Below are 23,217 nucleotides of genomic sequence, written 5' to 3' on the forward strand. Positions count from 1 at the left end.
TCATAGTGTAAGGAGTGCTGGAGAAAGTCGGATGCTGGACTTGGTTTTCTCTGAAAGTCCAATTGAAAATGAAATTCGTGGAGGCTGGGCATGCGCACCTCTGCTCCACTCATGGTCGCAGCAATCAGCAAGTTATCCCTTATTATCTCGATAGGAATTTTTTGTTGTTGTTGTTGGAGGCTTACTCTTTAGGCTATGTGCACACGCTGCGGATCCGCAGCGAATTTGCAGCAGTTTTCAATGAGTTTACAGTACCATGTAAACATATGGAAAACAAAATCTGCAGTGCACATGCTGCGGAAAAAAACGCGCGGAAGCACAGCGGTTTACATTCTGCAGCATGTCAATTCTTTGTCCGGCCAGTGGCTTAACTTGAAGCTTATGGGCCCTAATGCAAAAGCTTCAACAGGGCCACAATTAATTCAATTGATCTTTGTATATGAGCTAAAAGGACTTTTTGGGTCCCTTAGGCTCCAGGGCCCAGATGTGATTGCAACCCCTGCATCTACTGTAATAAAGCCCCTGTTAATGACCGAGGATAGATTATCAATGTAAAAGTTGTAGATAACCCCTTTAAGCATTTCCTACTATAACATGATGTCCATTTTATACCAGGGTCACTCCTGCTCTGTATTTTTGCTATGCAGCTCATCACATGCCATTTTCTGCCTGCAGTGACTGCATTCATGTGATCCAGACCCTGCATGTGTCCATGTGCATGATTCCTAGCTCCTATTCATTGGAACAAGTGCATATACAACCATTTTCCATTTGCACCTCCAAACACGTTGTATAATCCCATATCACAATGGTTCACTGCAGTAAAAAAAGAAAAAAAAAAGAACTACAACTCCCAGCATGGATTGACGCTTTACAAAGCTATTAGCTGTAGTTTTGCTCTGCAAAATGAATAACTATTGTTTTTTATTCCAGGCAAAGAGAGGAGTTTGCTAAACCACGTGGTCATTTTATCAATTAGGAACAGTATCTATGTCTATGATATATCGCAGCTGAACAGCTACCAGTACACTCAGGCGCTACACAGGACAGCCCCGCGTCTACTCTGACGTCATAACAGGGCGTCGGTTTCTACACAAGCCCCTGAAACCGCTCTATCTCTTACCATATAAACAATGAAACAACGAACTGTTACCGAAAGCAGCTACAACCGGCGCTAGGATGTAAAAATACATCTACATAGTCACGGGGGTAGGTAGTGGATGGAGTAGAGGAGAGAAGTGAGGGCGCAGTGGCTGGTAGATAATGGTAGAGGGCGGTCAGGCAGTTGTGGGCAGCCCTCGGGGTCCTTGCTCAGCACTGGCGCTCTGCACTGCAGGCTGTGCACTGGGGGAAGCTGTGGTCACTCAGAATGGGCTCTAATAAAGTTCGGTATCTGTTATTCTTCCAGTATTTTGGAACCAAGTACAGGTCAGTGTGATGGATGCACAGGACAGGGCTCATGTCAGGAGAAGACTAGGCTGCATTATGGCTGACCTTTACAGTCTAAGGCTTTGATCGTGGGTCAGGTCTGCAATCATCTACTATTTAAAGGGACGGTCCTATTTTGGACAACTCCTTGTGTATCACTGTTACAAAAATAAAAAAAACAAAATTGCATTCTGAGGCGAAGTGCCCCTCCATGAGTATCTGGCCAGTTTTTCATGCTGCATATTTTCAATGTGCAATAAAACGCTATGTCTTCCCGCCCCAGAAAAGTGAATGGGAGTTGTTGAGAGCTCGTACCCTCTGTGCATTTTTAAAAATATGTATTTGTTTAAAGGGACACTGTCACCTGAATTTGGAGGGAACAATCTTTAGCCATAGGGGCGGGGTTTTCGGGTGTTTGATTCACCCTTTCCTTACCCACTGGCTGCATGCTGGCTGCAATATGGGATTGAAGTTCATTCTCTGTCCTCCATAGTACACGCCTGCGCAACCCCCCTCTTCCCACTCTGCCTGATTGTGTAATCCAAAACGCCTCATTTCTCCCCTCCCTCAAGAAGTTATATGGCTCTATGCTGCGACAGACAAGTCTCCCTACCTTTCTCATTCCCCCTCCCACCTGGTACTGGTTAAAACTGGTATAGAAAGCATGAGATTCTATTGTTCTCTGAAGGTTATGTCTATTGGCACCGATCAGGGCTAGAGATATAAGAATTATATATTCCAGATATCCATCGATAGATCTATAACTCCCCGAAATCGCTAGAAGCTAAACCCAACGAGTACAAAGAGCGGGTTTCTCCATAAGTGGGTCATGTAATTACACCGTGTTTACACTTAAAAGAATCCCCCTGATGTGGGGCACATCCTAATCATTGTGTCTTTTGTATACGAGATTCATACAGCGAGCTAGGCACAAAAATGGTCGCCATAACTCTAAGTATAGGAGAGGATTCAGCCTCTAAGTGAGATCACCACAGAAGGGGGGGGGGGGCTTTGGTTTTAGGCTAGGAAATAAGTGAGTAAAGCAGCAGTCTTCACGTGTCTTTGTCCGGGGTCTAGCTGCTATACAGATGCGTGCTATGCATCTAGATGTGTCCCCTCCTCCACAGCACACGGTCAGTCATAAGATGATATGGCATAACGAAATGTGAGTGTTTTTCAACTTTAATCCTGTTTTATTTGTAATTGTATTGTACATATTATATTTGTCTTCTTTATAATTTCTTCCGATACCTCTGTAAACACTGCCTACCTTTTTTTTGGAGTAAAATATAAAATTACTAGCTTGTCTTTCCTTGCTCTATAGCGTACGGTCACGTCCTCTGAAGTGAATTATGCTACTAATCTGGGTTGGCTCCGGACCCGTTAATAATTAAGAAGGAGCTGTTGGCAGCATAATTTGTCCTGTGCATTTGGGAGGCTTTGTAGTGATCGGTGGCATTGATAATTATTGTTCACGCCTGAGTGGGAGTAGTTATATCGCCCTTGCTGCAGTGTGCGCATTAGCCAGTACAAAGTAAGGCAGCCTTTCTGGTGACTAATTATCCTAGGTGCAGTACCTTGTCTGACCTGAGGGTAAAGGGGGCGCCAGAGAGCTGCAAGTTCCAAACCAGAACTGGGAAGTGGGATATAGATAAATCCCCTTCAGAAAGAACCAGGAGCAACCAAACAACCCAGGTTCATGACAAATTGGTGAGAGTGGTGGGGATGATAAAGGTATCCTCCCCGTGAACTGTGACAGCCTCCCTCTTACCAAAGTCTCCACTCTCCAGTCTGTCCTGAATGCTGCAGCCAGGATCATATTCCTCACCAATCGTTATACTGATGCCTCTACCTTGTGCAAGTCATTACACTGGTTACCCATCTGCTCCAGAATTCAGTGTAAACTTATTACCCTCACCACAAAGCGCTCCATGGCTCAGCACCACCCTACATCTACTCTCTAGTCTCAGTCTACCACCCTACCCATGCCCTCCGTTCTGCTAATGACCCGAGGTTAACATCCTCAATATTCAGAACCTCCCACTGCCGTCTCCAAGACTTCTCACAGGCTGCGCCAATTCTTTGGCATACACTACCCAGGATAATTCAATTAATCCCCAATACCCACAGTTTTAAGCGTGCCCTAAAAATGTATTTCTTCAGACTGGCCTACCGCATACAGCAGCATTACATGAACACCTGATTTATTACATTATGGCTGGTCAGAACAATGAAAGCAAATGTTACCATTCACATTTCGTGTCTTCCCTATTTCCTCATAGATTGTAAGCTTATGAGCAGGGCACACATTCCTCTTGGTATCTGCTGATTTCTGTGATTATTGTTTTGCTGTAATGTCTTTTATTGTCTGTAAAATTCTTATTATTATTAGATGTGCAAGTATAGTGAATAGACCGTGAGCTATATAATTAGGGACGTATGTGTGTAGTTTACTGTACATGTATTTAGCTAAAAAAAATAATAGATTAGAGTGGGGTCCCCCTTATTTTTAATAACCTGCAAAGGGAAAGCAGATAGCTATGAGCTTGGCTTATTATTCTGTGAAGGAGCCAATACCCAATTCCCAGCCTATTAATATCAGCTCACAGCTGTCTGCTTAGCCTTTACCGGTTATTAAAAAAGGGTACCCCCAAAAAATGATGTGGATTCCCCACTATTTTTAATAACCAGCAAAGGCTAAGCAGACAGCTTCAGACTGATATTAATAGGCTAGGAAAGTCTATGGATATTGGTTCCTTCCCAACCTAATAAGACCAGCCCTGAGCCATTCCAGAAATAGCGCATCCATTACACGTGACAATTCTGGCGCTTAGCCTTGGCTTTTACAGATTGCGGTGGCAATCGGGGTAATGGGTTTGTGGGGTTGATGTCAGCAGCTGGTGCTGACATCAAGCCCTGGGGTCAGTAATGGAGAGGTTGCGGTCAGACATTCCCATTACTAACCCTGTAGTCAAACGAAAGAAAGAGACACAAGTCTTTTATTTGTAAAAATCATTCCCCAATAATTTTCGTTTCACCCTTTTATTAAAATAAAAATAATCCACACCGATCCGCCGAAGTCCAAATGGAGGTCCCAAGATGATCCCTGTCGTCTTTGTCCAGTGTATGGAGCCCCGTTTAGAGAACAAAGCTCCAAAGACTGGTACAGCAGCTACTGCTGGGTCTCATACCGCACAGCAGGAGAACCTGGCTGCTGTGACGAGCGGTGACATCAGTAAGGTTACCGCAGTTCACAGCCTCCGGGTCACACAAGGGCATCGTGAGAGCAAGAATGGTGAGTGGTGACATCAGTAAGGTTACTGCAGTTCACAGCCTCCAGGTCACACGAGGGCAATGCGAGAGCCAGAATGGTGAGTGGTGACGTCTTCATTCTGGCTCTTGCTCTGCGCAGCATGAGACCCGGCGGCTGTGATCTACGGTAACTTACTGACGTCACCACTCACCATTCTGGCTCTCACGCTGCCCTTGTGAGACCCAGAGGCTGTGAACTGCGGTAGCCTTACTGACATCACCGCTATGAGATGGGGACACTAGACTTAATAGACATAACCTGAGGGTTTTTTCTGCTTACAAGCCAACACATTTTTAATGTCTGAGTTTTATAGAAAAGATCTTTATGCAGGAAACCCCCGTCCACCATTCAGTGCAGACTTATAAATGGTAAAAAATACCGACCTCAGGAGGCTGTAATAGAAAAGACATCTAAAAATTAAAAAAGAATGTGTTTTTTTTTTTGTTTGTTTTTTTAGTGTGAAGGGGGGGTTAACTAGAAATGTCTGGAACAGCTGATCCCACCCAATATTATTGTTACAGTCTTGTACCCCATAACGAGGTGCACAACAATCGGGGTACAGTGGGAGGCTCCTGATGTACCTGACACTGTTCACCACTACGTTTCACAGAAAGAGATCAGAAATCTCCTTGTAACAATTTTTGAAAACTCGAGGTGGTCTGAAGAAAAAAAAAAAAAAGCTTTAAAAAATAGAAAAAACAATGAAGTGATGTGACGATGTCAGTGATCCACCACAAAAAAATAAAAAAACAAAATTCCAGAAACAGAAATGTAGAAAGACGCTATTCCGTCGCCACCGCCCCATTTCCCCTGGTCTGTCTGCTGATTGTCGGAGGTTTTATTATACGCTGATGCATTTAGACACAACGTGTTCTTTACTTAGAATAGAATTCTGTAGCATTTTGCTTCATAATCTCCCCTATTGTCAATGGAAACAACTAATCCCACCCAAAACGCTCACCCGACCCGTAGTATCAATCACATGGGGTCTGATTGTTTTCTTATAAGCAGATCGATACCTTCTGACATTTAATTAAAGAGTTTTACTTTATGTGGCAGTTTAGTAAGACTTTTTTCAGTTATACATACGTTTTACATTACTGAGCCGCAAAACAATCTGGAGACAGAATATTGTCTCTTCATGGTGACGGGGGGGGGGCAGAATTTCAGTGTCTTGTGTGAGTCCTTTGTTACTAAACCTGCGACCTCCTCATTCATCACATAAAACACCTTTCTGCCATTACCTGTCTAATTACATTAACACCTAACAAATGTCCCAAAACTAGGCAAAAAGAGGACATAAAACTCGAAAATATGTATACACAACAAAATAGAGGCATCTAAAAGACCACAAAAGAGTATAATCCTTCAAAGGGTGTTTATTAAATATACAAGATACACAAAGAAATTTCTTTTAAGTAACCACAATAAAAAAGAGAACCATTGGAAACCAATAACAAAGGACACACTGTGACCAGCCCAATTTGCCACTGCTATTGAATAACCATGAGTTAATGACTCTCATATCTCATTTCAAATAGAAAATGGACAATATACGTCCAAATGTGCAAATATACATTTAGCTATGAATTTACATATATACTAATAAAGTGCATGGTGCATCAAGGTCAAAGACCGACCGTAAGGTGCAATATCAAGCTAATGATAGAGAGACAAAATATACTCACAAGGTGTAAGCTGGCTTGGTGCTGGCAACAAGAGGTCCCTGCCGTGACATGTCTAATTACATGTCTGGGCTCTATCAGTGGAGCAGTAAGGCCCCCTTGGACCCTGTAGAGCAGCACACAAAGCACCGCGGCTCAGTGCAGGCTCCGCAGTTCAGTACAGGCTCCGCGGCTCAGTGCTAGCTTGCGGTTCAGTGCAGGCTCCGCATCTCAGTGCAGGCTCCACAGCTCAGTGCAGGCTCCGCATCTCAGTGCAGGCTCCGCCGCTCAGTTCAGGCTCCGCATCTCGGTGCAGGCTCCGCCGCTCAGTTCAAGCTCCGCGGTTCAGTACAGGCTCCGCATCTCAGTGCAGGCTCCGCATCTCAGTGCAGGCTCGGCGGCTCAGTGCAGGCTCCGCAGTTCAGTGCAGGCTCCGCGGCTCAGTGCAGGCTCCGCGGCTCAGTACAGGCTCGGCAGCTCAGTACAGGCTCGGCGGCTCAGTGCTGGCTCCACGGTTCAGTACAGGCTTGGCGGCTCAGTACACCATGTTCCAAATTATTATGCAAATGATATTTTTCTCAGATTTTCCTAAACGGTCGGTGCAAATGACAGTCAGTCTAATAAAAGTCATCACCTGTTAGATTATACATTGAATTTTATTGAAGAAACCTCCCAATGATAACAGTATAATCTCCAAAATGAATAAAACCTCAAAATGCACTGTTCCAAATTATTAGGCACAGTAGAATTTCTAGACATTTGATCTGTTTTAAAGAACTGAAAATGCTCATTTGTGGAATTTGCAGCATTAGGAGGTCACATTCACTGAACAAAAAAAGCTATTTAACTCCAAAACCTCCTAACAGGCCAAGTTACATGTTACCATAGGACACTTCTTTGATGTCACCTTCACAATTCTTGCATCCATTGAACTTGTGAGTTTTTGGAGAGTTTCTGCTTGTATTTCTTTGCATGAAGTCAGAATCGCCTCCCAGAGCTGCTGTTTGGGTGTGAACTGCCTCCCACCCTCATAGATCTTTTGCTTGATGATCCTCTAAAGGTTCTCTATAGGGTTGAGGTCAGGGGAAGATGGTGGCCACACCATGAGTTTATCTCCTTTTATGCCCATAGCAGCCAATGACTCAGAGGTTTTCTTTGCAGAATGAGATGGTGCATTGTCAGCATGAAGATGGTTTTGCTCCTGAAGGCACGTTTCTGCTTTTTATACCATGGAAGAAAGTTGTCAGTCAAAAACTCTATTTACTTTGCAGAGGTCATTTTCAAACCTTCAGGAACCTTAAAGGGCCTTACCAGCTGTTTCCCATGATTCCGGCCCAAAACATGACTCCTCCACCTCCTTGCTCACGTCGCAGCCTTGTTGGGACATGGTGGCCATCCACCAACCAGCCACTACTCCATCCATCTGGACCATCCAGGGTTGCTCGACACTCATCAGTAAAGAAGACTGCAAATTAGTCTTCATGTATGTGTGGGCCCACTGAAACCGTTTCTGCTTGTGAACACTGTTTAGGGGTGGCCGAATAGTAGGTTTATGCACCACAGCAAGCCTTTGAAGAAGCCTACACCTTGAGGTTCGAGGGACTCCAGAGACAGCAGCAGCTTCAAATAACTGTTTGCTGCTTTGTAATGGTATTTTGGCAGCTGCTCTCTTAATCTATTGAATTTGTCTGGCAGAAACCTTCCTCATTATGCCTTTATCTGCATGAACTCTGTCTGTGCTCTGTTTCAGTCACAAATCTCTTCACAGTATGATGATCACTTAAGTTTTCGTGAAATATCTAATTTTTTTATACCTTGTCCAAGGCAATGCACTATTTAATGCTTTTCAGCAGCAGAGAGATCCTTTTTATTTTCGATATTGCTTGAAACATGTGGCCTGCTTAATAATGTGGAACATCATTTTTAAGTAGTTTTCCTTTAATTAGAATCACCTGGAAAATTATCACATGTGCTTAAGATTGATTTCAGTGATCCATTGAACCCTGAGAAACATTACAATCCGTGAGTTTATTTGAAATGCAAAACAATTAAATCTTTATGACACTTAAATCCAATTTGCATAATAATTTGGAACACAGTGTAAAGGCTCCGCAGTTCAGTGCAGGCTCCGCGGCTCAGTACTGTCTCTGTGGCTCAGTGCAGGCTCTGCGGCTCAGTGCAGGCTCTGCGGCTCAGTGCAGGCTCTGCGGCTCAGTGCAGGCTCTGCGGCTCAGTGCAGGCTCTGCGGCTCAGTGCAGGCTCTGCGGCTCATGCAGGCTCGGCGGCTCAGTGCAGGCTCCGTGGCTCAGTACTGTCTCTGCGGCTCAGTGCAGGCTCCGTGGCTCAGTGCAGGCTCCGTGGCTCAGTACTGTCTCTGCGGCTCAGTGCAGGCTCCTCAGTGCAGGCTCCGCGGCTCAGTGCAGGCTCTGCAGCTTTTTTAAGCTTCTCCTGGCCACTGACTTGCAGCTGATGATTGGGGCCACGTACCCTGTTCTGTCGATCGGTGGTGGGGCTTGCACAGTCTAACAATCCAGTGGATCATTTCTGAACATCGTAATACCACTTTTAGAGTTCAGGGCTGAGCTACAGTACCAGGCACAGCCTATAGTTAAGAGTGGCGCTGTTTCTGGGAGAAAACTGTAACTTTTTTTTTCTCTCTTTTCAGTTTTAATGTATGTATTCACAAATTTTTTTTTCTCTATTTTCAGCGGAGTAGTCAAGGCACCAGAAATTCAAGCAGTTTTGGGAGTGGAAAATTATTTGGAGGTGAGTAACGGGGAAGAGCCCTGACTGTTATTACCTGAGATGTCACATGTCCTGATGACTGAGAATGGAGGAATAAGCATTAATGTGTAATCCCTCCTTACCTCCTGCGGACCCCTATCAGCCGATGCTGAATTATTTTGTCTCATAAAAAAAAAAATGTATCGGTGGCAGATTAGAAAAATATCCGCTCCTCTCTGGCAGCCTCCTGGATAGTTACATGGGATGGATCGACTGATGCTGCACAAGGGGACAACGCTGGCCCTGATGACCCGTGAAGCTTGGGGTGAACCCCTAAAACTGCAGTTGGTGCATACATTCATTGTGCTGGTTCCTTCTTGATTGGGTAGTGTTATTTAGGTCACTGTCTGGCAGTGATATTTATGCACTTTATAGAAATGGAACCTCAGATAAGACAAATAGTGCATGGAAAGAATATAGGGACTTATATACCACTGAATATACAGGTCCTTCTCAAAAAATTAGCATATAGTGTTAAATTTCATTATTTACCATAATGTAATGATTACAATTAAACTTTCATATATTATAGATTCATTATCCACCAACTGAAATTTGTCAGGTCTTTTATTGTTTTAATACTGATGATTTTGGCCTACAACTCCTGATAACCCAAAAAACCTGTCTCAATAAATTAGCATATCAAGAAAAGGTTCTCTAAACGACCTATTACCCTAATCTTCTGAATCAACTAATTAACTCTAAACACATGCAAAAGATACCTAAGGCTTTTAAAAACTCCCTGCCTGGTTCATTACTCAAAACCCCCATCATGGGTAAGACTAGCGACCTGACAGATGTCAAGAAGGCCATCATTGACACCCTCAAGCAAGAGGGTAAGACCCAGAAAGAAATTTCTCAACAAATAGGCTGTTCCCAGAGTGCTGTATCAAGGCACCTCAATGGTAAGTCTGTTGGAAGGAAACAATGTGGCAGAAAACGCTGTACAACGAGAAGAGGTGACCGGACCCTGAGGAAGATTGTGGAGAAGGACCGATTCCAGACCTTGGGGAACCTGAGGAAGCAGTGGACTGAGTCTGGTGTGGAAACATCCAGAGCCACCGTGCACAGGCGTGTGCAGGAAATGGGCTACAGGTGCCGCATTCCCCAGGTAAAGCCACTTTTGAACCAGAAACAGCGGCAGAAGCGCCTGACCTGGGCTACAGAGAAGCAGCACTGGACTGTTGCTAAGTGGTCCCAAGTACTTTTTTCTGATGAAAGCAAATTTTGCATGTCATTCGGAAATCAAGGTGCCAGAGTCTGGAGGAAGACTGGGGAGAAGGAAATGCCAAAATGCCTGAAGTCCAGTGTCAAGTACCCACAGTCAGTGATGGTGTGGGGTGCCATGTCAGCTGCTGGTGTTGGTCCACTGTGTTTCATCAAGGGCAGGGTCAATGCAGCTAGCTATCAGGAGATTTTGGAGCACTTCATGCTTCCATCGGCTGAAATGCTTTATGGAGATGAAGATTTCATTTTTCAGCACGACCTGGCACCTGCTCACAGTGCCAAAACCACTGGTAAATGGTTTACTGACCATGGTATTACTGTGCTCAATTGGCCTGCCAACTCTCCTGACCTGAACCCCATAGAGAATCTGTGGGATATTGTGAAGAGAAAGTTGAGAGACGCAAGACCCAACACTCTGGATGAGCTTAAGGCCGCTATTGAAGCATCCTGGGCCTCCATAACATCTCAGCAGTGTCACAGGCTGATTGCCTCCATGCCACGCCGCATTGAAGCAGTCATTTCTGCCAAAGGATTCCCGACCAAGTATTGAGTGCATAACTGAACATTATTATTTGATGGTTTTTTTGTTTGTTATTAAAAAACACTTTTATTTGATTGGACGGGTGAAATATGCTAATTTATTGAGACAGGTTTTTTGGGTTATCAGGAGTTGTAGGCCAAAATCATCAGTATTAAAACAATAAAAGACCTGACAAATTTCAGTTGGTGGATAATGAATCTATAATATATGAAAGTTTAATTGTAATCATTACATTATGGTAAATAATGAAATTTAACACTATATGCTAATTTTTTGAGAAGGACCTGTGTGTATATATATATATATATATATATATATATATATATATATAGCATCGTGATTACTCGCTAATCCCGCCCCCTGCACAGTAGCTCCGCCTCACCACATCACTACACATAATCCCGCCCCCCACCACATTACCACACACAATCCCGCCCCCCCACCACATCACCACACATAATCCCGCCCCCCACCACATTACCACACACAATCCCGCCCCCCACCACATCACCACACATAATCCCGCCCCCCACCACATTACCACACACAATCCCACCACATCACCAAACATAATCCCGCCCCCCACCACATCACCACACATAATCCCGCCCCCCACCACATTACCACACACAATCCCACCCCCCACATTGCCACACACAATCCGCACCACATCACCATACACAATCCCGCCCGCCTACCACATCACCACACATAATCTCCCACCCCCCACCCCATTACCACACATGATCCCGCCCCCCCACCACATCACCACACATAATCCCGCCCCACCACCACATCACCACACATAATCCCGCCCCACCACATCACACTCGTTAATCCCGCCCCCTGCACAGTAGCTCCGCCCCACCACATCACCACACATAATCCCACCCCCCACCCCATTACCACACATGATCCCGCCCCCCCACCACATCACCACACATAATCCCGACCCCCACACCATTACCACACATAATCCCGCCCCCCACCACATTACCACACACCAACCCGCTCCACCACATTTCCACAGATAATCCCGTCCGCCCACCACATCAACACACATAATCCAGCCCCCCACCACATCACTACACATAATCCCGCCCCCCCACCACATCACCACACATAATCCCGCCCCCCGACACATCACCACAGATAATCCCGCCCCTCACCACATTACCACACATAATCCCGCCCCCACATTACCACACACAATCCTGCCCCCCACCACATCACCACACATAATTTCGCCCCCCCCCACAATACCACACATCATCCCACCACCCCACCACATTACCACACGTAATCCCGCCCCTCCACATTACCACTCGAGGCTCCGTCCCCACACATTACCACACGAGGCTCCATCCCCACACATTAACACACGAGGCTCCGTCCCTCCACATTACCACACGAAGCTTCGTCCCCACACATTACCACTCGAGGCTCTGTCCTCACACATTACCACTCGAGGCTCTGTCCTCACACATTACCATTCGAGGCTCCGTCCTCACACTTACGACAGGAGGCTGCGTCCCCACACATTACCATACGAGGCTCCGTTCCCCCACATTACCACACGAGGCTCCGTCCCCACACATTACCACACGAGGCTGCGTCCCCACACATTACCATACGAGGCTCCGTTCCCCCACATTACCACACGAGGCTCCGTCCCCACACATTACCACACGAGGCTCCGCCCCCCACATTACCACACGAGGCTCTGTCCTCACACATTACCACACGAGGCTGCGTCCCACACTTCAGCCAAGGTAAACGTACATTTAATTGCATCCACATTCACCCAAACAAAATGAGCCAAGAAGAGTCTCCATTCCACCACGTCAAGGTGTACCCCAGGCGGGATGGTACCTCACTCTTCTGGTTCACCTCGATATGTGTCAGCAGACGTAAAAATAGATGAGGGCCGAGTAGGAGCCGTATCTGGACTTTTCTGACACCTGGGGTACGCCTTGTCATGGTGGGATGGACGTTACTTTTTTTTTTCTATCAAAACAATGTTAACTACGAACTCTGTTATTTACATGTATTATTACCCTGAAGTATGTCAATATATAGTATTGGCTCATTTTGTTTTTATCTTACATTCCGCTAGTTAAATGGCCACCGTGTGAATGCCACCTATGCATTGCACTTATACCAACAGATGCTCTAGCTTAATTTTTTTAGGTTTTAAGGGTTTTTTTTGTACAAAAAAAAGCACTGCTCCCTCTTTTTTGCGTACAGGCAGGTGTCTGAACAGTCGGGACCCAGTGTCACACGTGCAGGTGACGCATGTGGATCCACAGGGCCTAGGAAGGGGACTTGCCTAGAAAGGGGAGTAGCTAAGCTGCTACCTGGTTTTCACTGGAGCTCCTGATGGTAGAGTCAGGCTTGAGCTGTGGGTTCCCGCTTTGCCCACAGAATCATACACATACTGAGATGAACTACAAGAGTTACCGTAGGTCCCGTCCCAATTGGGTACACCTTGTCGTGGTGCGATGTCTTTTACATTTTTTTTTCTCCAAACACAATGCTAAATAGATACCCTGTGTTATGTACATGTATTATTACTATTTTGTCATTGCTACAGGGTATTTGCTTATTTTTTTTTTTTTTTCATTTAACCCCTTTCTGAAATCCGACATAGTAACCCATCCATGTGGGCTGGGCCTGTATGACCATGGACTGGATAGTACGTCGAAGCCGATCGGCTGCCCACAGGGGTGGTGAGCGGCCGATCGGGGTCGGGTGTCAGCTGATTCTCACAGCTGACACCCGGCACTAAGTGTCACGGACCGCTTCCGGCACTTTAACCCCCGGAACACTGCCATCAAACAAGATTGCAGCGTTCCGGTGGCATAGAGAAGCATCGCGCAGGGAGGAGGCTCCCTGCGTGGTTCCCTCAGACCCTCAGAACAACGCAAGGTGATCATGTTGTTCCGAGGTTCATCCTGTCTGCAGACCCCCGGATCCAAAATGGTCGCAGGGTCCTTCCGGGTCCTGCAGGGAGGTGGCTTCTCAGTGCCCGCTGAGAGCAGGACCTGAAAAGTCTCGTTCACTGCCTGTCAGATCGCTGATCTTTGCTGTGCAAAGTGTCAGATCACATGTAAAGCGCCATGGAATAAATGGCGCTATAAAAATGTATAATAATAAGGCTGTGTGCACACGTAGCAGATTTTTTGCGTTTTTTTTTGCGTTTTTTTGCTATAAAACTGCGAAAAAAACGCTCACATTAAGCATCATATTTAATAGAATGCAATCCGCATTTTTTGTGCACATGCTGCATTGTTTTCCTGAGCGGAATCGCGTTCCAGAAAAAAACGCAGCATGTTCAATAAATTTGCGGAATCGCGGGGATTCCGCACACCTAGGAATGCATTGATCTGCTTACTTCCCGCATGTGGCTATGCCCACCATGCGGGAAGTAAGCAGATCATGTGCGGTTGGTACCCAGGGTGGAGGAGAGGAGACTCTCCTCCACGGACTGGGCACCATATGATTGTTAAAAAAAGAATTAAAATAAAAAATCGTGATATACTCACCTTCGATGGCCCACGGAGTCTTCCCGCCTCTCAGCGGTGCACGCGGCCGCTTCCGTTCCCAGGGATGCTGTGTGTGAAGGACCTGCGATGACGTCGCGTCATCGAAGGTCCTACACACAGCATCTATAGGAACGGAAGCCGCTGAGGAGATCGGCTGTCTGCGGAAGGTGAGAATAACCATTTTTTTTATTTTTTTTATTATTTTTAACATTCTATCTTTTACTATTGATGCAGCATAGGCTGCATCAATAGTAAAAAGTTGGTCACCCTTGTCAAGCACTATGTTTGACAAGTGTGACCGACCTGTCAATCAGTTTTCCAAGCGATGCTACAGATCGCTTGGAAAACGCTAGCATTCTGCAAGCTAATTATGCTTGCAAAAAGCTAGTTTTTAGCGGGAATATGCATGCCAATTCCGAATGCGATATACCCGCGGCAGGAGTTGCAGAATTTCCGCGGAAATTTCCGCGGAAATTCTGCAACGAGTGCACTTAGCCTAATAATCAGCGATCTGACTTTATGCAGTGATGTCCCACCCTTGGGACCATCAAAAAAAGTAAAAAAAAAAAATTATACCGTGTAAAAATATTTTTTAAAGAAATTCCTAAATAAAGAAAAATAAATATTGTTCCAATAAATACATTTCTTTATGTAAATAAAAAAACAATGAAAGTACACATATTTAGTATTGCCGCATCCGTAACGACCCGACCTAAAAAACTGCCCCACTAGTTAACCCTTTCAGTGAACACCGTAAAAAAAATAAATAAAAAAGGCAGAAAACAACGCTTTATTATCATACCGCCGAACATAAAGTGGAATAACACGCGATCAAAAAGACGGATATAAATAACCATGGTACCGCTGAAAACATCATCTTGTCCTGCAAAAAACGAGCCGCAATACAGCATCATCGGCGAAAAAATAAAAAAGTCATAGCTCTCATAATAAAGCGATGCAAAACCAATTATTTTTTTATATAAAATAGTTTTTATTGTATAAAAGAGCCAAAACATAAAAAAATGATATAAATGAGGTATCGCTGTAATCGTACTGACCTGAAGAATAAAACTGCTTTATCAAGTTTACCAAACGTTGAACGGTGTAAACGCCCCCCAAAAGAAATTTATTAATTGCTGTTTTTTGTTCATTCTGCCTCTAAAAATGATAATAAAAAGAGAGAAAAAATGTCATGTGCCCGAAAATGTTACCAATAAAAACGTCAACTCGTCCTGCAAGTACATCAAACCCCCCCTTTATCACCCCCTTAGTTGGGAAAAATAATAAAATAATAAAAATTATTTATTTCTATTTTACCATTAGGGTTGGGAATAGGGTTGAGATTACGTTTACGGTTGGGATTAGGGTTAGGGGTGTGTTGGGGTTAGGGTTGGAGTTAGAATTGGGGGGTTTCCACTGTTTAGGTACATCAGGGGGTCTCCAAATGCAACATGGCGTCCGATCTCAATTCCAGCCAATTCTGTCTTGAAAATTCAAACAGTGCTCCTTCCCATCCGGGCTCTGCCATGCACCCAAACATCTTCTTTTTCCACTAGGGTTAGGGTTAGAACTAGGGTTAGAACTAGGGGTAGGGTTAGGGTTAGGGCATGTGCACACAGTGCGGATTTGGCTGCGGATCCGCAGCAGATTGGCCACGGATCCGCAGCGGATTGGCCGCGGATCCGCAGCGGATTGGCCGCTGCAAATTCGTAGCAGTTTTCCATCAGGTTTACAGTACCATGTACACCTATGGAAAACCAAATCCACTGTGCCCATGGTGCGGAAAATTCCGTGCGGAAATGCTGCAGCATGTCAATTCTTTGTGCGGATTCCGCAGTGTTTTACACCTGTTCCTCAATAGGAATTCGCAGGTGAAATCCGCACAAAAAAACACTTGAAATCCGCTGTAAATCTGCAGGTAAAACGCAGTGCCTTTTACCTGCAGATTTTTCAAAAATTGTGCGGAAAAATCTCACATGAATCCGCAACGTGGGCACATAGCCTTAGGGTTAGGGTTGGAATTAGAGTTAGGGTTGGAAATAGGGCTAGGGTTGGAAATAGGGTTAAGATTAGGCTTGTGGTTAGGGTTACGGATAGGGTTAGGAGTGTGTTGGGGTTACAGTTGTGGTTAGGGTTGGGATTAGGGTTAGGGTTGGGATTAGGGTTAGGATTAGGGTTAGGGTTGGGATTAGGGTTACGGGTGTGTTGGGGTTAGGGTTGTGGTTAGGGGTGTGTTGGGATTAGGGTTGTGATTAGGGTTAGGGCTACAGTTGGGATTAGGGTTAGGGGTGTGTTGGGGTTAGTGTTGAAGTTAGAATTGAGGGGTTTCCACTGTTTGGGCACATCAGGGGTCTCCAAACGCAACATGGCACAACCATTGATTCCAGCCAATCTTGCGTTCAAAAAGTCAAAAGGTGCTCCCTCCCTTCCAAGCCTCGACGTGCGCCCAAACAGTGGTTTACCTCCACATATGGGGTACCAGCGTGCTCAGGACAAACTGGGCAACAACTGTTGGGGTCCAATTTCCCCTGTTACCCTTGCAAAAATAAAAAATTACTTGCTAAAACATAATTTTTGAGGAAAGAACAATTATTTTTTATTTTCACGGCTCTGCGTTATAAACTTCTGTGAAGCACTTAGGGGTTGAACGTGTTCACCACACATCTAGATAAGTTCCTTGGGGGGTCTAGTTTCCAAAATGGGGACACTTGTGGAGTTTTCCTACTGTTTAGGCACATCAGGGGCTCTGCAAATGCAACGTGATGCCCGCAGACCATTCCATCAAAGTCTGCATTTCAAATGTCACTACTTCCCTTCTGAGCCCTGACGTGCACCCAAACAGTGGTTTACCCCCACATATGGGGTACCAGCATACTCACAACAAACTGGGCAACAAATATTGGGGTCCAATTTCTCCTGTTATTCTTGTGAAAATAAAAAATTGCTTGCTAAAACATCTTTTTTGAGGAAAGAACAATTATTTTTTATTTTCACGGCTCTGCGTTATAACCTTCTGTGAAGCACTTAGGGGTTGAACGTGCTCACCACACATCTAGATAAGTTCCTTGGGGGGTCTAGTTTCCAAAATGGGGTCACTTGTGGGGGTTTCTACTGTTTAGGCACATCAGGGGCTCTGCAAACGTAACATGATGCCTGCAGACCAATCCATCAAAGTCTGCATTCCAAAACGTCACTACTTCCCTTCCGAGCCCCGGCATCTGCCCAAACAGTGGTTTACCCCCACAAATGGGGTATCAGCATACTCAGGAGAAACTGGTCAACAACTTTTGGGGTCAAATTTCTCCTGTTACCCTTGGGAAAATTAAAAAATTCTGGGCTAAAAAAATATTTTTGAGGAAAGGAAACACATTTATTATTTTCACGGCTCTGCATTATAAACTTCTGTGAAGCACTTGGGGGTTCAAAGTGCTCACCACACATCTAGATAAGTTCCCTTGGGGGTCTAGTTTCCAAAATGGGGTCACTTGTGGAGAGTTCCTACTGTTTAGGCACATCAGGGGCTCTGCAAATGCAACCTGACACCCGCAGAGCATTCCATCAAAGTCTGCATTTCAAAACGTCACTACTTCCCTTCCGAACCCCGAAGTGTGCGAAAACAGTGGTTTACCCCCACATATGGGGTATCAGCGTACTCAGGAGAAACTGGACAACAACTTTTGGGGTCCAATTTCTCCTGTTACCCTTGGGAAAATAAAAAATTGTGGGCTAAAAAATCATTTTTGAGAAAAGAAAAATTATTTTTTTTTCATGGCTCTGCGTTATAAACGTATGTGAAGCACTTGGGGGTTCAAAGTGCTCACCACACATCTAGATTAGTTCCTTGGGAGGTCTAGTTTCCAAAATGGGGTCACTTGTGGGGGAGTTCCAATGTTTAGGCACACAGGGGCTCTCCAAACGCGACATGGTGTCCGCTAATGATTGGAGCTAATTTTCCATTCAAAAAGCCAAATGGCGTGCCTTCCCTTCCGAGCCCTGCCGTGCGCCCAAACAGTGGTTTACCCCCACATATGGGGTATCATCGTACTCAGGACAAACTGGACAACAACTTTTGGGGTCCAATTTCTCCTGTTACCCTTGGGAAAATAAAAAATTGTGGGCTAAAAAATCATTTTTGAGAAAAGAAAAATTATTTTTTTTTTCATGGCTCTGCGTTATAAACGTCTGTGAAGCACTTGGGGGTTCAAAGTGCTCACCACACATCTAGATTAGTTCCTTGGGAGGTCTAGTTTCCAAAATGGGGTCACTTGTGGGGGAGCTCCAATGTTTAGGCACACAGGGGCTCTCCAAACGCGACATGGTGTCCGCTAATGATTGGAGCTAATTTTCCATTCAAAAAGCCAAATGGCGTGCCTTCCCTTCCGAGCCCTGCCGTGCGCCCAAACAGTGGTTTACCCCCACATATGGGGTATCATCGTACTCAGGACAAACTGGACAACAACATTTGGGGTCCAATTTCTCCTATTACCCTTGGGAAAATAAAAAATTCTGGGCCAAAAATCATTTTTGAGGAAAGTAAAATTATTTTTTATTTTCACGGCTCTGCGTTGTAAACTTCTGTGAAGCACCTGGGGGTTTTAAGTGCTCACTATGCTTCTAGATAAGTTCCTTGGGTGGTCTAGTTTCCAAAATGGGGTCACTTGTGGGGGAGCTCCAATGTTTAGACACACAGGGGCTCTCCAAACGTGACATGGTGTCCGCTAGCGATGGAGATAATTTTTCATTCAAAAAGTCAAATGGCGATCCTTCCCTTCCGAGCCTTACCATGTGCCCAAACAGTGGTTTACCCCCACATGTGAGGTATCGGTATACTCAGGAGAAATTGTCCAACAAATTTTAGGATCCATTTTATCCTGTTGCCCATGTGAAAATGAAAAAATTGAGGCTAAAATAATTTTTTGGGGAAAAAAAAGTACTTTTTCATTTTTACGGATCAATTTGTGAAGCACCTGGGGGTTTAAAGTGCTCACTATGCATCTAGATAAGTTCCTTGGGGGGTCTAGTTTCCAAAATGGGGTCACTTGTGGGGGAGCTCCAATGTTTAGGCACACAGGGGCTCTCCAAACGCGACATGGTGTCCGCTAAAGATTGGAGCCAATTTTTCATTCAAAAAGTCAAATGGCGCTCCTTCCCTTCCGAGCCCTGCCGTGCACCCAAACAGTGGTTTACCTCCACATATGAGGTATCAGCATACTCAGGACAAATTGGACAACAACGTTCGTGGTCCAGTTTCTCCTTTTACCCTTGGGAAAATAAAAAAAATTGTTGCTAAAAGATCATTTTTGTGACTAAAAAGTTAAATGTTCATTTTTTCCTTTCATGTTGCTTCTGCTGCTGTGAAACACCTGAAGGGTTAATAAACTTCTTGAATGTGGTTTTGAGCACCTTGAGGGGTGCAGTTTTTAGAATGGTGTCACTTTTGGGTATTTTCAGCCATATAGAACCCTCAAAATGACTTCAAATGTGAGGTGGTCCCTAAAAAAAATGGTTTTGTAAATTTTGTTGTAAAAATGAGAAATCACTGGTCAAATTTTAACCCTTATAACTTCCTAGCAAAAAAAAAATTATTTCCAAAATTGTGCTGATGTAAAGTAGACATGTGGGAAATGTTATTTATTAACTATTTTGTGTCACATAACTCTCTGGTTTAACAGAATAAAAATTCAAAATGTGAAAATTGCGAAATTTTCAAAATTTTCACCAAATTTCCGCTTTTTTCACAAATAAACTCAGAAATTATCGACCTAAATTTACCTCTAACATGAAGCCCAATATGTCACGAAAAAACAATCTCAGAATCGCTAGGATCCGTTGAAGCGTTGCTGAGTTATTACCTCATAAAGGGACACTGGTCAGAATTGCAAAAAACGGCAAGGTCATTAAGGCCAAAATAGGCTGGGTCATGAAGGGGTTAATCTGTATTTGTAATTTTCAGTTAATGATATGCTCGTGCTTCGGGGCGGGGCTATCACAGGCAATCTCTCCATGTGTTGCAGCTGTCAAACATCTGCGAGACATGCAGCCGCGGGGACTCGAACATATTTTTCAAGTACTCTGAAGACACTTGGTTAACACCTTATCCCAGCACATTCACTCATCTATATTTCCTATCTCTCTATTAGGCCCCTACAGATGAGCATATGAAAAATCAACCATGCAGATTTTCATCCGTTAGTCCATTTTTTACGTCCGTGCTTGATCCGTTTTCTAACATCTACATTAAAAAATGTGCATGACCAAATACAGTTTTCTAGGTCTATACTACAAATGTATCTGTAATAATCGGACGCCGCCCGGATGTTTTGCGTGGGAGCTGATATACATTTATTTATTTTTTACGCTCCATACTCGTGAATGGGTGAGTCTCATCCAGTATATGCTAGAAAGTAGTAATACTGCGGTTTTCTTTCTCACGGACGGTCGGACCGAGAGAAGAATCGTTCATCTGAGCGGCCCTATTGAATAATCTGGGTCATCCTGCCGTCCGGTCAAACATTGGATGGCGCACGCCCGATTTATACCCTCAATCTGCATGAGCACTAAGCCTAAGAACCGGCTGGAAGATAACAGAACGCTTCTCGGCAACTTCTGAAGGAAGAAACCTTGGAGGATGCCAAGTTAATGAGCGTTTAATTAAAGACTGAGAATGCATTGCTGTGTCAGGCGGCTCCTGGCCACGTGTCCCCTGCTGGGATCTGCCGCTGCATCACCTGCTAGTAATTAGCGGCATCCCTACCCCACACCCTTTCCCTGCTGGAGATCTCCATGCACGCCGCCGCGCGGCACCACCTGGAGACCGCAGCCATCTAGGGATGATGGCTTCTACCATGCGTGGCTTATTAGAAGGCTTTATGGCCCTTCATTGTTAATGTAAATGCATACAGTGTCATTCTGGAGTATATCCTGCAATTAGCCGAGCTGTTATGAAAATTGAGGTTCTCACCTATTCATCGGGTACTGTTAGATCACCCGATCACTAGGACTCCCACAAATTACCAGAAAGGAGGGTTCCCACTGTCCCCCGGCTGCAAGATTGCATCCGAGTAGTCCTCTACGGAAGACAGGGGCTGCGATCAGCGCATATATGGCCTGCTGCTCCATTCATCTCCTCCTGGCCGTGGTCTTGAGTACCGGAGAACATAGGAGGCTCCAGTCTGGTGATCGGTGTCCCACGCTGATCTAACAGTTATCTGTATCCTGTAGATAGGGAAACACCTATCAGCGGATTTCTGACGCCAAATCTGAGAGTAGTATTATGTAGGGGCAGAGATCCTGATTCCAGTCATATATCACTTTCTGGGCTGCTTAGTGTAGTTTTCATAAAATCACAGTTTTATCAGCAGATTATCACTACAAGACTAGAAAAACCTGCCGCCAGGTACTGCTGCCACGCCACACAGCTTTATGCTTTGCACAGTGTACACAGTAAGCAGACAATCAGTGTTGTGGGCGGGGTTATACAGGGCTCAGCATTCAGAGAACAGCTAGACTGCAGCAAACAAAACTGATTTTATCAAAACTACAGCAATCAGCCCAGTAAGTGACACATCGCTGGAATCAGGGTCTCTGTCCCTACATCATGCTGCTGCTGTTAGATTAGGTGTCAAAAACCTGATGACAGATTCCCTTTAAAGATACTGATCCAGGCTGGATGTGGTGACGTATTGTGTACATACAAGAGATAATTTTGTGGCTGAGATATCGACAGAAAGAGCCGAAGACAATACGCAATTAGCGTTTTCCACCAAATTGCTCATAATCATCGTAGGAAATAATTACAATGTAAAGTGCCAATCTGGCCTTTTCTTGTATATTTCCCTCAAATCATCTTCTATTTCTACTATTGTCAACCAGACTTTAACATCTGCACAGTTATAATAAATATATATAATGTGTGTGTGTATCTAAGATACAAAATGGCACACCTTTGCATATGGTCCTACTAAGGGATTTCTATTTTGTGTCTACAGCTCCTATGCAAGCTTGTGTCTCCATGGCAACAGACTACAAACAGAGGTTGTAGTCTGATCCGGCAGTCATACTTGGTGGGGAGAGGGGATTTTGTGATGAAGACTTCAAATTTGCTACAGCCAGATCATTCCTAAGTTGTAGCTTGGCCTCAGCCTCCGACGTCACTCTTTCAGATATTCTTGATTGTTCAGATTCATTTCTATTCAGGGTACAAAATAAATTTTCCATCACCCCCTCCACTGCAACCACATCCAGCTTATACGGACGGGCTTGTCTATTTTATATTCCATATATACTCATGTATAAGCTGAGTTTTTCAGCACATTTTTTGTGCTGAAAATGCCCCCCCTCAACTTATAAACGAGTCATTGTCCCAGATAGATGGAGGAGGAGCGGCCGAGCAGCGGGTCACAGAGGCAGGAGCCTGCGGCTGCAGCTAAAGCCTGTGCCACTGCTAAAGAGAAATTAATATTCACTGTGCCGGCAGTGAATATTCATTTCTCTTATAGCTTGCACAGTTACAGCCGCAGTCGCTGGCTTCCAGCACACATCAAACTTACCTTCCCTGCGCGCCCTCGCTGCATTTCCTTCCGCTTCCAGCAGCTCTTCCGGCCGAGTGAGCAAGTGCCCCAGCTCATTACGGTAATGAATATTCACGTCTCTCCACTCCCATAGGCGTGGAGTGAATATTCATTACCTTAATGAGGGGGAACATGTGATCACTCA

The 23,217-nt window shown here is 44.8% G+C and overlaps 1 protein-coding gene across 2 annotated transcripts in view; it reads left to right on the forward strand.

The window, feature by feature from the left end:
- Positions 1 to 1,225: 1,225 nt before the first annotated feature.
- Positions 1,226 to 23,217, forward strand: part of PUSL1 (pseudouridine synthase like 1) — a 62,985-nt gene continuing 40,993 nt past the window's right edge. Inside the window, exons 1-2 of one of the 2 annotated variants that reach the window (XM_077250125.1) lie at positions 1,226 to 2,593; positions 9,114 to 9,171. In XM_077250125.1, the coding sequence (XP_077106240.1) occupies positions 2,517 to 2,593; positions 9,114 to 9,171 (135 nt within the window). In that variant the 5' untranslated portion in view covers positions 1,226 to 2,516. The remainder of the gene's footprint in view (positions 2,594 to 9,113; positions 9,172 to 23,217) is intronic. The other variant, XM_077250126.1, reaches the window with a different exon arrangement.

The sequence above is a fragment of the Ranitomeya variabilis genome, chromosome 4 (genome assembly GCF_051348905.1).
Source record: "Ranitomeya variabilis isolate aRanVar5 chromosome 4, aRanVar5.hap1, whole genome shotgun sequence".
Taxonomy (NCBI): domain Eukaryota; kingdom Metazoa; phylum Chordata; class Amphibia; order Anura; family Dendrobatidae; genus Ranitomeya; species Ranitomeya variabilis.